The sequence below is a fragment of the Argentina silus genome (assembly GCF_951799395.1).
Source record: "Argentina silus genome assembly, chromosome: 18".
Taxonomy (NCBI): domain Eukaryota; kingdom Metazoa; phylum Chordata; class Actinopteri; order Argentiniformes; family Argentinidae; genus Argentina; species Argentina silus.
This window is the reverse complement of record NC_139672.1, coordinates 6777428-6793484: the sequence shown is the minus strand read 5'-3', so window position 1 is coordinate 6793484 and position 16057 is coordinate 6777428. Positions and strand designations below refer to the sequence as shown.

At 39.5% G+C, this 16057-nt stretch overlaps 1 protein-coding gene across 1 annotated transcript in view; it reads right to left on the bottom strand.

Moving 5' to 3' along the window:
- Nucleotides 1–5874: 5874 nt before the first annotated feature.
- LOC310819227 (sodium channel protein type 2 subunit alpha-like) overlaps nucleotides 5875–16057 on the bottom strand; it is a gene marked incomplete at both ends in the record, with an annotated part of 29505 nt that continues 19322 nt past the window's right edge. Inside the window, 10 exons of the mRNA XM_083690471.1 lie at nucleotides 5875–7124; nucleotides 7597–7867; nucleotides 8136–8236; nucleotides 8397–8538; nucleotides 8665–8718; nucleotides 9244–9516; nucleotides 9642–9764; nucleotides 12881–13054; nucleotides 13291–13445; nucleotides 13664–13781. Of these exons, the coding sequence (XP_083546597.1) occupies nucleotides 5875–7124; nucleotides 7597–7867; nucleotides 8136–8236; nucleotides 8397–8538; nucleotides 8665–8718; nucleotides 9244–9516; nucleotides 9642–9764; nucleotides 12881–13054; nucleotides 13291–13445; nucleotides 13664–13781 (2661 nt within the window). The remainder of the gene's footprint in view (nucleotides 7125–7596; nucleotides 7868–8135; nucleotides 8237–8396; nucleotides 8539–8664; nucleotides 8719–9243; nucleotides 9517–9641; nucleotides 9765–12880; nucleotides 13055–13290; nucleotides 13446–13663; nucleotides 13782–16057) is intronic.

Sequence of the window (16057 nt, the reverse complement as noted above, 5' to 3'; positions counted from 1 at the left end):
ATGGCGACAGCTAAACATTTCCGGGGTAAACACATCCTGGCAGACTGGCAAACGTCAGAATAAAAGTCCTCGTTTTAGAATATCTGACGATAATATGTCAGTGCATGAAAGTGAAAGGTAACAAACACTACCCCTTAAATCATTTCTTTTATAAAATATTTTGAGAATGAAATACAAACTTTGATCAATTAGCACATTTACATCATTCAAGTAACATGTGGAGTAAAAGCAGGTGGAGTAAAAGAGAAGATGGAGAAAAGAATCTGCAGGATTTCAGCTTTTGAAGGAGAGAAATTGCTCACCTGATTTATACATTTGTACATTTGAAGTGAGGGCATTTAATACACCACATGAGTTCTCCTGGTGCATTTAGTGGAAATACAGTAATTATTCTTTCAACAAGTCAGTCAATTTAAAATGTTGCTTGGTTGCAAGGTTCACTGCATTTCATTCCACACTGCAAGTAGGAATATTCTTCCTTCTGATGAATTAGACTGTGCCTCTTTAAGCTACTTAATTATCGAAAGGCTCTTTTCACAGTCAGGGCAAGAGTACAACTTCTCCTTTGTACGTGAGAGGTGGTGTCTTTTCAATCTTCCTAGTTTATTGAAACTTGTGTCACAGCAATATTATGCAATAGTATGTTTTTTCTCCTGTGTGAATGTGCTGATGTGATTTGAAGTTATCTGATCAGTTGAAACTCTTCCCGCATACAGTGCAATGGATTGGCTTTTCCCCCTTGTGTATTAGCCTATACAATTGTCCTTCAAGTTTCTTAGTTATCTGGAACTTTTACCACACTCAGTACATGTAAACATTCTCTCTCTTGTGTGAAAAGTCTGATGAATTTATATACTTAACTGATCTTGCAGTCGTTACAAGAAAACAGTTTCTCTCCAGTGTGAATGAGTTGATGCCTTTTCAGGTTGTGGAGACGACCACAAGCCTTTACACATTCGGAGTGTGGGAATGGCCTCTCTCCAGAGTGTGGGAACGGCCTCTCTCCAGAGTGAGTCTGTTGATGTGTGAAAGGTCCTTCATTTAACTGTAGGTTTTATCACCCTCTGGACAAGGGTATATTTCTGTGCTGGTGCACACTGCAATGTGTCAACATTGGAGCAACACATTTTTTTTAAAAACACACTTTATAGTCTCATTCTTACAATGACATAAACCATACTGTACACATTCATAAAAAGGCCATGTAATCAATAAATAGTAGATAAAGACAAAATATTACCTATCATGAATGTTTTGAAACAACAGCTCCCAGTGGGGCTGTAGAGCACCACTTCCGGGTCACACATGTTATGAAAACATAAAAATAAAAGTCTTACAATTGTAAATCATTGAGCCACATTAGAGATACTTAGAGACCCACATCAGAGATACTAAAGTTGTATTTGCTAAAATATCTAAATTGAATTTGACTGTTTGACAGCTTTTTGTTTGCATTGATATCTTAAAAATACCCTTTGGAAGAAAATTAAAACTATTGTGGAAAAACTATACAACTATTTAGTTTGCAATGAGATACTGAACATAACAATGCTACAACGTGCTCAGTCTTTGATTGGGAATTAGTAGGATATCATATATAGATAGCAACAGTCTCATTCACATTACTGTTAGTTTTTTATAAGTTACCAGTACCCTGCAGTCTGTTTATCACATTTGTTGGTCTAAATGTTGCATTGCTCACCCCTCAGATAACTATCATCACTTTAGCAACTGTCTGTAGCATCCCCCCCAAAGCCTTTTCACTAGGTTGACAGGTCCTAATCCGCATGTTCACAAAGCCCCGGGTGGTGGCAGTGCACATCCCAGAGAAAACACAGTATTCTGTCTGACATGGGGAAACCATGCTAGAAGTAATTAGATAGTGCCTCGCCAGACCATCTGGGCAGTGTTTGCCCACCATGACTAAGTAAATCCCTCTCCCTCCCTCCCTCTCTCACTCACTCACTCCCTCTCCCTCTCCCTTTCTGTTTTAGTGGTGATAGAAGGGCTCTGGTCTGTGTAAAAAGCACCATTTTCTTTCAGCTGCTTTTTTATGAGCTCAGCCATTTTAGTTAACCTTGGTGTTTATTTGCTTCGTCTCTGAATCATAGATGTGCTGCATTGATTTAATGCTGCATACATTGTCTGAAGCATTCAGTGGGGTAGTTCAGTCAGAGGTCAGGGAAAATATGATGGCCTGAATGTACAGGTAACCAATTGTTTGTATTATTATAGTTATAGTAAGAAATCAATTCAATGCTGAGTGAGATTTTTCTTCTCTGCTGAAAGCTAGCTCTGTAATATATCTGTGTGAGCCACTAACAGCGGGGACAACAGTGTTAACGTTTATTTAAACACTGAGTTTTAAATGTTTAAATGTGTTACATGTTTTAAATGTTATTTAGTATGATAAACTGTGATAAGATGAACAGACTGAACAGATGAACAGATTTTAATGGAAACAAATCATCAGAAAAGAGAGTCTTTTAAGCATGACTGCATGCTTGCTCTGGCCGTGAGAGGGTAGACGGTAGGCTACTTATTTTCATACACTGCTGGATAGGACCATGCTGCCACGGCAACTGCCACTCCCAACTGTAGAACGAGGAGATGAAGGGGACACGAAACACAAGTAATAGTCTGTTGCTTAACTACTGCGTTGAGCACTGCTCAACTTGCATTCATGAGGGCATAGGGTCTTAAGCAACAGTAGTGGTGGAATCAGTGTAGAGAGGTTTGAATCGTAGAGTGATCATATACTCAGGGGTGAAAGTAGATCACCCATTGTTTGCCGCACGCGCATACATGCAAGTGCACAATCAATGGCACAAAATATCATCATCATAATTTGGGAGGAGGGTTCTTTAATTGTTCATAATGATTAATGCTCCATAAACTATGACACACATTGAATATATTTGCCTCAATAATCGATCAATTATCTTTGTATTTAGTTAATGTACAGTAGTATGCATTTATTCTTAAGTAATTAATGATGCATTACATTGACATTGTATCTGAGTGTTTTACCATGCGCTGGTACATTTTAGTAATTAGAAATAGTGCGTTTTAATCTTTAAAAACATTTTTTCTCTCTCGCATGAAGCTTTAATCCCTGCCACATGTCCAAAATGCTTAAATATCAGATCAATTACCAAGGCACATCCATTCAAGTCATTTTTTTGGTATTTCATGCACAAACCCCAAATTAAATTCAAATCTGTCTGTAATGAGGCTTGATGATGTGTGATGTGTGTGTGTGTGTGTGTGTGTGTGTGTGTGTGTGTGTGCGTGCGTGCGTGCGTGCGTGCGTTTGTGTGTGTGTGTGTTTGAGATGTAGTGTGTGTGTGCGTGTGTGTGTGTGTTTGGGAGAGAGAGAGAAATAGAGAGAGAAGAGAGAGAGAGAGAGGGAGAGAGAGAGAGAGAGAGAGAGAGAGAGAGAGAGAGAGAGAGAGTATGTGTGTGTGTGTGAGTGAGTGAGTGAGTGAATGAGTGAGAGAGTGAGTGTGTGTGTGTGTGTAATTAAAACAAGTGTTTTTTTTTACACACAGATTATCCCTCTATACCAGCTGGTCAGAGTTGGATTTGACCACCCTGATTCTGAATACCAGAGAGAGGAAATCTCTTTGGGGCTAAATCCAAATTGGCTCCCTTTTTACTACCCCCAAACATTTTTGGACTGTTCAACTATAAACTCCACTTGAAGGATGGATACAAAAATGCCCAATTCTCTGTCTTTTGTATAATTTTTCTCACACTGCTTCTCTCCTTTATAATCTGAAGATTACCCCACCTCCTCACAGAGATTTCTAAAATGTATTTTACCAGCATTATCCACAAAAAATTCAAAATCAAAACATTGAAGGGCAATGAACTTGCAAGGTATGGAGGTTTAGAACAGCTGTCCTGCCTTTCATACACAGACAGCGCAAGGGATTTAATAGTGCCTTCACCCTCCTGTCTAGTAATGAGGTCATAGCAGCTAATTGATTTTCCATGACATTTCCTGAATACTGTACAGTGCAGTTATTGAATTTGGCCTTGAGGAAGACTGATATCGGCTCTCTTTTTCATTTGGTGTATTCTCAACTCAACTCAATGTCTACGATAAACTTTTGCTTTGTGAATTTGTCATGCATTTGATTTGTCATGCATTTGATTGCATCACTTTGGCATAGACAATATCTGTTAAAATAGCACATTGGTTTTATCTTAAGTGTAAAAAAAACAAATATGATTTTGATCATGAATATCAATGTAAATTGCACTGTTACTGTCATTCAAAAAAGGCAAGAGGGATAACACGTACATGCAACTTATAATGTCATTTGGTAAACTCACATTTATGGAAAAATCTTTTATTACCATTTGATATAGTGATCCATAAAATGACCGACATAAATGTAGTGCGGAAAACAGGTTTTCAAGGAAAATCTTATCGTCTTTCATATAAAAAGAGTCAGTACAGTATACACATAATTTGTTTGCTGGCAATATTATATTTGTGGAGTGCCATCGAAATAGTCTTAAAATATTAATACATTATAAAAGTTGTAAGATACAAATTAGTTTAAAGGAAAATTTCAACGATAGTCACCATGACTCAACAACAAGTTATTTGTGGTCTTTGTTGTCTAAATAGCCAGAAAATATAAAAACTAATTTGAGCAAAAAAGCGAGCCAGGAAGTTATAGTCCAAATAATGCCACGTCTAAGCTAAGATGCACAAGAGTAAACACCAATGACAGATGTATGTGCTAGCTCGGTGCTTATGGATGTAAATAAACCAGGCAGTAGCTAAAAACGTCAAAAACGTCACTCAGGGCAAAATCCTCAAACCAGCGAAACCTAGCTTTTGATCTTCAGAACGCATTTGGAAACTGTCTTCACACGCCCACACATTTGTAAGGTGATCTGGACAACGATTTTGTAGTCAAAAATCGGTGAAGTGTCCCTTTAACAGACAAGACCCCATAACTTCACACAGAGTATCACAAAATAATCTTGTAGTTCATCCACGCTACTCCCATCCACATTCATCAAATCAAATTAAACGGTCAAAGGGGATTTTGCAAAGTGTGCAGGAGACAGACAATCAAAATCAGGCACATAATGCTGGTGTATTACCATACACAGCCCATCACAACCTGGGGTGATATGGTGTTACATACTTTACTAATCAGTCCAATTCTGGAGCTTAATCGATTAGGATTTAGGTCTTTATGATTCTTAATCCCACTTTTCAGTGCAGCCAGTATATCAAATAGAATACCAATTTGAAAATGTGAAAACTTACAGGTTAATAATGTAATTTTAGTAAATTTAGTTGCACCCATGACAAGAACCACCTTCTAACTCTCCATACATGCATAACCCTATCCAACCAGAAAACTGAACATAAGTCATCACTAGCAGCCTTTGTCACACTGTCATAAGATGGTGGTGAGGACAGAGCTCTGTTACCTCCACCTCCACCTCCACCTTCTCTGGTCCATAGTGCTCCTGCCTTATAGAGGCTATGAGGCCCACCATTTCCACTTCAAACATCATTGTCATTTAGTTTAGTTTACTGGATTGACATATGATAGTAAAGTTAAGGTGAAGAACAATCTTTTACTTTGGGCAGGGCTTACCTTCACATGAAATAACCATCATTAAGGTGGTGTCTGGGTCTCTAGATATCATTAATATATGCATGATTCTGCAATTGACAAAAAGGATTTGAGTAATCAATAAAAAACGTAATATTTTGCATTTTACCATGACATTCCTGGGTATTTCCTGCTATAAAAATCATTTTGACCAAGAGTTGTTTGATCTACGTTGCATCTTGTAAACAAAAAAACAAACTACACTTTTCCTAAGAACAATGTCTTATAGAAATGTTTCCTCATATTGTTCAGATGATGAGGGACCAGTTTCCCCGAGCTCTGAGTCTCTCAAGGCAGGTCTTTCCACCTGAGAGGGGTCACTAGCAGTCTTTGTCACACTGTCATAAGATGGCGGTGAGGACAGAGCCTCCTCTGTTAACTCTACAACCTCCACCTGCACCTCCTCTGGTCCATAGTGCTCCTGTATCATGGAGGCTATGAGGCCCACAATTTCCGGAGCGTTCTCTACATCTACCACATGCTCCTGGTTGATTTGCCTGTATAGGTAGGAGGCCTGTTTCATCTGTCGCTTTACCAGATGCTTCCTGTAAACCCTCTGGATGATGATGGCCGACACGTCTTCCTGTTTGCGGCGCAGCGTGGTGGTGATGGGCTCGTGGGAGATCTTTGATGGGTTGGTAATCACGAACTTCTCCTCCATCTGCTGCTTGAGGGCGTCCATCTCGCCTGACTCCCCCAGGACACGCTTGGTGAAGGCAAACAGGATGTCCAAGCAGTGGATCTTGTCCCCACTGACCATGGGCAGGTCCATGGAGATCAACTTGATTTTGTTGGGCTTGGCGATGCGCAGCGGCTCGGACAGAGTGTCTGCAAAATGCGAGAGCTTGGAGAACTCGATAAACTGCGTGGCCTCTGCGTCAAACTTCTCCCACACCTCGTAGAACATCTCAAAGTCGTCCTCGCCCAGTGGCTCTGTGCTCTCCTCTGTGGCCACACTGAAGTTCTCCAGGATTATAGCTATGTACATGTTTACTACAATGAGGAAGGAGATGATTATGTAGCTGACGCAGAAAGCTATCGCCACTGAGGGGTTGCCACAGTTTCCCCTAGCATTGGTGCCAGTGTTTACATAGTTGGCTTCACACTCCTCTGCGGAGTTGGCCATTATAGGTTCGAGCAGGTTGTCCCAGCCAGCCGAGGTACTGATCTGGAACAGGCAGATCATACTATTCCCAAATGTTTCAAAGTTGAACATGTCATCAATCCCGTCTTGTTTCTTCACGTAGGCAAAGTTAGCCATTCCGAAAATAGCGTAAATGAACATGACTAGGAAAAGCAGGAGGCCAATGTTGAACAACGCCGGCATTGACATCATTAAGGCAAATAGTAAAGTCCTTATTCCTTTGGCTCCACGTATAAGTCGAAGTACACGTCCTATCCTCGCTAGTCTGATGACTCGAAACAGAGTCGGGGACACAAAGTATTTCTCGATGATGTCAGCAAGAACAATACCTGCAAGCAGAGATATGCAAAATTAGACAGATGCAATTGAGAAACCTAAAAAAGTATTTAAAGTGTCAAAGTGTCAAAGTGGCTTTATTGTCAATTCTTCACATGTCAAGACATACAAAGGAATCGAGAGGACGTTTCTCACTCTCCCACGGTGAGACAGATAAAGTGCCCAGGCACAACAGATAACACATACTAAAAGTAAAACAGTAAAACTTTTTATTTAGATCTGAGAACAGCTATTTGAAAAGTGAAATAGCTTTACATACATAATATGCCTACATAATATGAAGTATATATCTATTGCTAATTTGTATACATTTATCAATACATATTTACACCATTCTGTGAATTACAACCAAAATAATCATCATTGTGGGACATAGTCTTTGAAACACTTTGACAGAAATATTGCTGAATGGTAATTTACGGTTGTTGTTTGACACATCGCTAGGTGATTTTGTTGTCCACCTACCCACGATGGAGAGGATGATCACTACAAAGTCAAAGATGTTCCAGCCAACGGTGAAGAAGTAGCAGCGGAGGGCAACTATCTTCATGAGGCATTCAGTGGTGAAGATGATGATGAAGACCAGGTTGATCTTGTTGAGGATGGACTCCATGCGCGCCGACTGCTGATCTGTCTCCACCATCATGGTCACCATGTTGACAATGATGAGCATCATGATCATGATGTCGAAGGCTTGCTTGGACACCAGGTCGAATAAGAAGCCTTGCAGAACATTCTGGAGTGGAGAAATACCATGAATCAATTCATACTTATTACCAAGACCAAGGTTATCAAACATGCAGACCCAATCATTTCCCTCTTCATCTGGGATTTTAGTGTCAACACATGACTGGCATACATTTACATTAAGGTTGCCTTTATAAAGGGTTTATAAAAGAGTTATAAGTACTTTATTGACTGTGTATTACCTGTTTATAAATCATAATAAACATGTACAACTCAGAATGTGTTTGCTAACAAATGCAATCTGCTATCATATTCACCATAGGTCTGGGAATGGGCTTTTGGTGCTTTGTAGATCCTAGCTTCTTCATAGCATTGTAGTACTTTTTCTGTTCTTCAGTCATGAATATGTCTTGTCCACCTAAGTATAACAAAAATGCATTGACAATTATTTCAGTGTATAGAAAAGCTAAAATTGTGTACACTTTGAAATTCTAGAGTAATGTGTATTGATTTCTTAGTAATCCTTAACATTAACAAGGTACAGAGGAGGAGATACAAATATGTTGTGTCTCATAGACTTATCTTTCTTTTTTGCTGGTTGAAATTGTCAATGATGACACCGATGAAGAGATTCAAGGTGAAGAAAGAGCCGAAGATGATGAAGATGACAAAGTATAGGTACATGTAGAGATTGATCTCCCAAATGGGTTGTTCTTCCACCTGTAAAGACATACTTGTTAGAGGAGAACAATTCACATCTTTTGAACAAGAAAAAACATGTATATTTAGTCTGTTTGTTCACAGAGATATAGAGTACTCTGCACAATGAAATTGTGTAATACTTACACCACGTGAATCAACAGCTGCATGCATAATTTCCATCCATCCTTTAAACGTGGCCTAAGTAAGTCAAATACATAAACATTATTGATACAATATGTGCAGGGAATTTCTAATCATAAACATTCTAACTACACTTATTGATGAACTTTGCTAAACTTAATGCAAATTCAGATAACCAAATCACAACTTATTTCCAACTGTGCCAAATTTGGTTCAAGTCCTGAAAAGGAACAGTGAGCAAGATCTTTAAGGTGGGGGTCTGTTAACAGTTGGTCTTTTGCCTTGGTTACCTACAATTACAGGTTTTTATTCATATCTGGCGACAGACTGAGTGAGTAAGGTTGGAAGTAGTACAAAGTGGACGGGGGAAAAAGATCTTGTTGCTAAGGTACCACACCAAATAATTGTGAGTGGTATCCTTCAACAGGCATCTTGTGATGGACAGGCATTCGCTTACAATAACAGCTCTGCTAAGTGGTGCTATCAAGATGGATGTTGACACTTGGCACATATAGAAATGGAAACATAAGACAGTAAAAAGAGTAAAAAAAGAAGAAAAAAAAAAAAAAAGATGAAACTCACGACTTGCAACAGTGAGAGGTAGCCAAGTCCCACGTTGTCGAAGTTGACCTTCACCTTGGTCCAGTAGAACTGTGTGTCATTCATGGCTAGGCACTCAGACTTGTTGTTGATCAGGGAGGCGTTGTGTATGAACCCTGTTCGGTTCACACATTTCCCAAATTTGCCAGCAAAAAGGTTGACCCCCATGATGCTGAAGATGAGCCAGAAGATCAGACACACGAGCAGCACGTTCATGATGGAGGGGATGGCTCCGATGAGTGCGTTCACAACCACCTAGCAACCAAGAACACACGTGACTATTAGAAAATAGACTTATATTAGACTTATAATACTGTAGATACCTGTACTGTACAACAAACAGTCCAGTGTATTGAGACACAAAAGGGTTGTTGTCTCACCCGCATGCCCTCAAATCTGGACAGGGCCCTTAGAGGTCTCAAGGCCCGGAGGGTCCTTAGGGATTTGATGGCAGCGAAGTCTGAGTACCCCAGTGAGTTTGCTACTAGGCTTATCAAGGAGACCTATGAGGGCACAGAAATCAAATCATAAACTCAGATTACTAGACTCACAATGCCAACTCTATAATCCCACAATACAAGGTGAACGGCAATTCACCCTCAAATACCTTTAGAGAAAGAAGGAGAGACAGTGGTTGCCATGTGTGAGCAAGTACAGTAACAGGAGATTCAAGTGGATCCAGTGCAACCACCCCATTATGAAAGATGCACCTTTTTCTCAGACTGTATTGAGAACATATAGTATTTCTTTCAGATATCCAATGACATCATCATACAATATACGTAGGATTTCCATCCACCCCCTCAACACACACACACACACACACACACACACACACACACACACACACACACACAAACGTTAGAAATGATTAATTAAGTAACATTTACAGCTTTCATTGCTCAAGACCTCCTACACATTATATCACACAAAATCTTGAGAAAACTTTTCACATAACGGAATACAGTCATACAAAGCTTTTTAGAGCTTACGCTTTCATCCCACAATTTAATTGTTTGCGAAGAGAGAGCCAACAATTTAAAAGCCTTTTAGGTTCAGTTGTGTTGTACTTTGGGACATTCCACAGTAAGGAACACAATGAATTATTCTTATAATAGATATCATTTGTTCTAATCTTACAGTATAATTATAATTATAATGTTGTTTTTTATTTTATTTTAGACTTCCACTCTATTCTACATCCAAAACAAACAAAACAGAATGGTATTCCGCTGTTGAATGGCCCCTTGGGTGCTAATGTATGATTTAAAATGGCATGATATCCATGGATGAGGAATTACTAAGAAAATATGAGTGGAATGAAATAGGAATAAAGCACAGACAAGTAGGCACATTTGCACAGTCAATGGACATACACTACATACATACATACACTACATACAAACATACACTACATACATACATACATACATACATACATACATACATACACACACACACACACACACACACACACACACACACACACACACACACACATACATACATACATACATACATACATACATACATACATACATACATACATACATACATACATACACACACACACACACACACACACATACATACATACATACATACATACATACATACATACATACATACATACATTCTACATACATACATACATACATACATACATACATACATACATAAACACACACACACACACACACACACACACACACATACATACATACATACTGAGCTATATATACACACATGAAATATGAATATATATATGAAATAGAGTGAAGTTTTATAAAGAATTAACATATTTTATTTACCCATACCATATCAACCAATGTAATTGCCCAATTTGAATCCACATGTTTTAAATAAGTCCATTACAATTTAGGTATTATGGTCCCATTATTCTTCATTTCTTTATAAAAGTGTGTTTTCATGGATTTCATCCAATATATCTAGAGAAGATACTCAGAATATCAAATATGCTGACAAAGAATGTCTTTGCCTCCAAGAAAGTACAGACAACAATCAATAGAAGAAAAAAAAATCCGAAAGAAAGTAAGCCAGTGTTGATAGATTAAACAGAGAGAGATGAAAGTGTTTCAACAATAAATAGCGATAAGCGATCTTTTCTGCATCTGTTTTCTGCAACTGTTCTGCAACTAACACCAGGAACTCTGCTAATCAATCAGAATTACAAATCATAATTTATCACAGAAGTAACAGTATAGCATATCCCTGAGATATGAGAAACCTACAGAGTAGAATTAAGACTTGATCATGCCTATTGATCATGTCTATTGAAATTCTACCATTAATAAGAAACAGAGAAATCCCATTATAACACAATTTCAATAACAAGTCATTACAATTACAACTCATAAATCGTGCTATAGTAGATCTTCTGTAGATAAACCTTAGAATGTATGGCAGTGCATTTGTATATGATATAAAAGCCAAGGTCCTGTTTGCATTTCAGAGAATCACAAAGTAAAAACACATATTTGCTTTGAATACATTCTCTGCTGATAACTAAGTTGGCAGTTTATTTATTGATTTCAAACGAGACAGTGGCTTTTGATATCTCAACGTGAATAATTTACAAGTGAGGAAACACAGAAGCATTTGTGATGCAGAAGCGGTTTTGCAGTTTTTCCGACTCCAGAGCCCATACTCACCTGCGACCTGGCAACTGTAACTTACCCTAGCAATAGAGGTGTCTGTGGCGATCTGTGTAACAGCGGGTGAAATCAGAGGAAGCAAAGTAAGGGCATGGAGATGCAGCCCAATGGCACTACGGGTGACTCCGGATCAGTTTCAGTGCAGTGTAAATTACCAGTCACAACAAATCCATTCTGTTTATTTGCTTTGGTTTAGTGGAAGGGTTCACAACAGTCCCAAGGAGGGGGCCAGTAAACTCACATCGACCCGTATGTGGCAAGCTGTAAATGGATTAAGAGGCACTAGTGGTCTAATGGGCAACTAGAATCCCAAAATAAATATGTTAAATAGTAGGAACATTTCCATTTACAGGAATTTAAACTGGGATACTGGTAAACAAGTTAGAAGTCCATTGCAACCTTTTTCTTTTTTTGTTTTTGTTTTAGCAGCCTGTACTATAGCTAGATAGGGCTAGTCAGTCACAAACTGTATACAGTATATTGCATACAGCTCCAACACACTATTCCTGTTTGAAAAAACACCCAAGACGGCCCAGTCTCACTCCTCATCAACACGCATCCATTAGAACAAACATCCTCTCAGTTCAAGTCCTCCTCCGTCAGCCACCTGCTTTAGTTTTTCCAGCTACACACATATTTAAAAGTAACTTCAAATATTGTTTCTCCTTTCACCACAAAGGCCTCACTTGCTCTACACAGATGCAATACACACACTATAATGGGTTATGACTCCACATAATATGAAAATGTCAACAAATATATCACTGGTAATCATCAGTAAGGATTTTATCATTGTTTTTTTAATCCGATCCATCTCTTCCGCCCAACATGAGCTGGAATTCAAGACAGCACGCTTGAGTTGAAGGGAACTTGGTTTCTCAAGTGTCTTTTCAATTGGAATTACATTAAATGGCACAAACAGTATAATAAAGGTTCACACTTACATCTACAATGAGGAAATCCAGCCAGCACCAGTAGTTGGTGAAGTACTTCTTGAAGCCATATGCTATCCACTTGAGGAACATTTCCAGGACGAAGATATAGGAGAAGATCTTGTCTGCATACTCCAACACAACCTTCACCGCCTTCCTCTTCTCTATGTAAATGTCCTCAAACGCCTACAAGAATAGAGGGACAAGAAAGGAACAACAAATGATCGCATATCGGACGTCCATGAAGTTCAGTGAATTGAAACACATAACACATAAAAAAACCTCTGTTGCACACATTGCGCAAAATGAAGTTAGTTAGCTGAAAATGTTTTCAATGCCATCGTTTCTCAGGTGAGCAGTGTTTATTGATGGAGAGTCTGACTTAATGAGACTAGGGTAGATGGAGCAGCACTGAGCCTTACCAGAGCCCCGCTGCTCAGCAGGATCATGAAGATGATGAAGGTCTCAAACCAGCTGTGTTCCACTATCTGGTAGCAGGTCTTCCTCAGCCTCCACCAGACCTGGCCCATGCCCTGCGTCGTGTCCACCTTACAGCATTGACAGTGCTTCGCACAGACTGAGAGAAGGGAAAACACAGACCACATTATTACATCACATAACAGCACAAAAACATCAGTCTGGCAAATGGTTCAAATGAAAACTGTGATGCACTACAAATAAAAACCTTTACGGAGAGTGCTATAAGAGTGATTCTAAGTAGATATAGCCTCAATAATGATCCTCATTATCAACTGGCATACAATACAGTACAGTAGAGTACAGAAGAGTCCATACATTCAGGGAAGCATTCATCTGGCTCCAATACATTTTCAGTCATCTCAGAGAACTCATCCTCCTCTTCCCCAGGCTTCCTCATGTCCACCGTGCTGCCCTCTGATAGGCTGACCTTTTCCTAAAAGCCAGAAATAAGGAAGTCACCCCACCACTCCCATTTTTCCTCAGACAGAGTACTGTATGTCATTATATCCCATGGCTGTTAAACAACAAAACTTACTTTTCTACAAAATCGTATAACATTCCTCTGATTGTCTTTTTACGAAGCACTAATTGCACTTCATGACACTACTGACAGTATGTCGACCCATGCATGCAGGCCTATCCTGACCTAATATCATCAAGATGTTACTTACTTTATCTGTATAGTGCACACATGTAGTACAGTATCAAGCGATTAACTGTAGTCCCAGTCCCACAGTAACAGTTTCAAACTACTCCATGTCCTTTGTTGCTACGAAATAGAAGTCTTCATGCAATTTTGAAGAGATTTCCATATCGTAATGGAAGCATATTTAACACGATTGGGATTATTGGGACAAAGGTGCTGCTTCAATCCAATAAAACGACATAAAGCATAATCCATCAGAACAGTATGTGACCTGGAGACAGGATTACTATCATCATCATTCTTCCTGCTCAAAGATGAACAGAGAGAATCTGCCATTTAGAGGAGTAAGCATTACAGTTACATAATCGCAGGATCACAGATGATCATTTTACCTACAGTACTAACATCATCCCACAGCTCTACACACACACACGCACGCACGCACGCACGCACGCACGCACGCACGCACGCACGCACGCACGCACGCACACACACACACACACACACACACACACACACACACACACACACACACACACACACACACACACACACACACATACCTTCTGAGCCTTTCCTGATAATCTATTAAGTGTTCCCTTTCATTTCATACCATGGTAATGCATTTCCATTATTAGCATTTGGGCATGTCCATGTAAAAATCGCTGGAGTTGAAGGGGTAAATATATGATCTCATCTGGTTGATCTGCTAAACCTACTGTATTACAGTTTGACCTGGCATAATACTAGCTGAGTTAAATGAAAGGGATTTTGGCCAAAAGATGAGCTCAAAATGAAAAGAAAATGCAAGTAACCATGTGAGAAATTCATCAAATCAAAGAAAATAGGTTAGTAATAAATCATGTGTCAACCAGCATGAATGCAATAATGATAACTAATATGCAATTTTGTTCTGATTCAAACTGCTTGTCATTTTTGGTGCGTTTAAAGCCCTTCACGTGTGAAGCATATCTCTTTTATTTTTTTTATTTTTTTTACAGCAGAGTGCAGCGGCTGATGCCTGTTAAGCTGATGGATATGGCTAGAGAAAGTAGTTTTTTTTTCTAATTTCCATTTCCCCCTAGTGCCTAATTCTGGTGTTGAGCGGGGCAAGCCAGGGAAAGAGGGCAAGAGGAGGAAGCCAGACTGCTGCCTGGTCTTCCTGCCTGGCCTGGCCCGGTCTAGTTGTTTAATCTGCAGGGGCAGGGGCTTTGCATCTGCCCAATGCTGCCTGCCTGCCCGCCTGACCAGGGGGCTGCCAACCCCTCATCCTATCAGGGTAAAGGTTGGTTGACAGACACGGAGAGAGAGAGGTAGAGAGAGAGAGAGAGAGAGAGAGAGAGAGAAAGAAAAATAGAGAGAGAGAGAGAGAGAGAGAGAGACAGGGCCATGATAGAATCATGGTAAAGGGTAAAGACATGGTTAAGGTATGTTTCAATATGGCTACTGTAGCATTAGTACCACTGAGTGATAAACAGCTGGGGAGGTAGGGACCGTGTTAGCATGTTAGCATGATCCAAATAGCACTCTTGAAGTGTGCTACCCCTCTGGGGTAATTCAGGCTTACTATGCAGAGGAATTGAAACACTCAAGCAATCAGAGCTAAGCGTGTGGGCAGCAAGAGAGAGAGAGAGAGAGAGAGAGAGAGAGAGGGAGAGAGAGAGAGAGAAAAAGAAAGAGAGAGAGAGTTTATTGAGACACTGATTGGTAAAGAAGGCAATAGGCATGCAGTAGCTAAAATTAATAATTATAATTGCATGTGTGTGCTAAACATGTTATGAAATGACATAATAAACCAGCATAAAAAAAGACCATATGTTACACAGTCTGTGACATAGACAGTACTCCATATCAAGTCTTAAGCAGAGGAGGATTATTCATCTGATCGAAGAGCAGTAAGAAGCCACTTATTTTAGACGTTTCCTTGTACAGATCTGCTTTCTGAGAAGACGGTACCAGATGTTCATCACTTAAACCTTTAATCACCTCAAAATATCACAGCAGTCCAACTACAATAGTATCAACCAACCAAGAGAGACAAGATGAGGACATGGTTGTCAAAG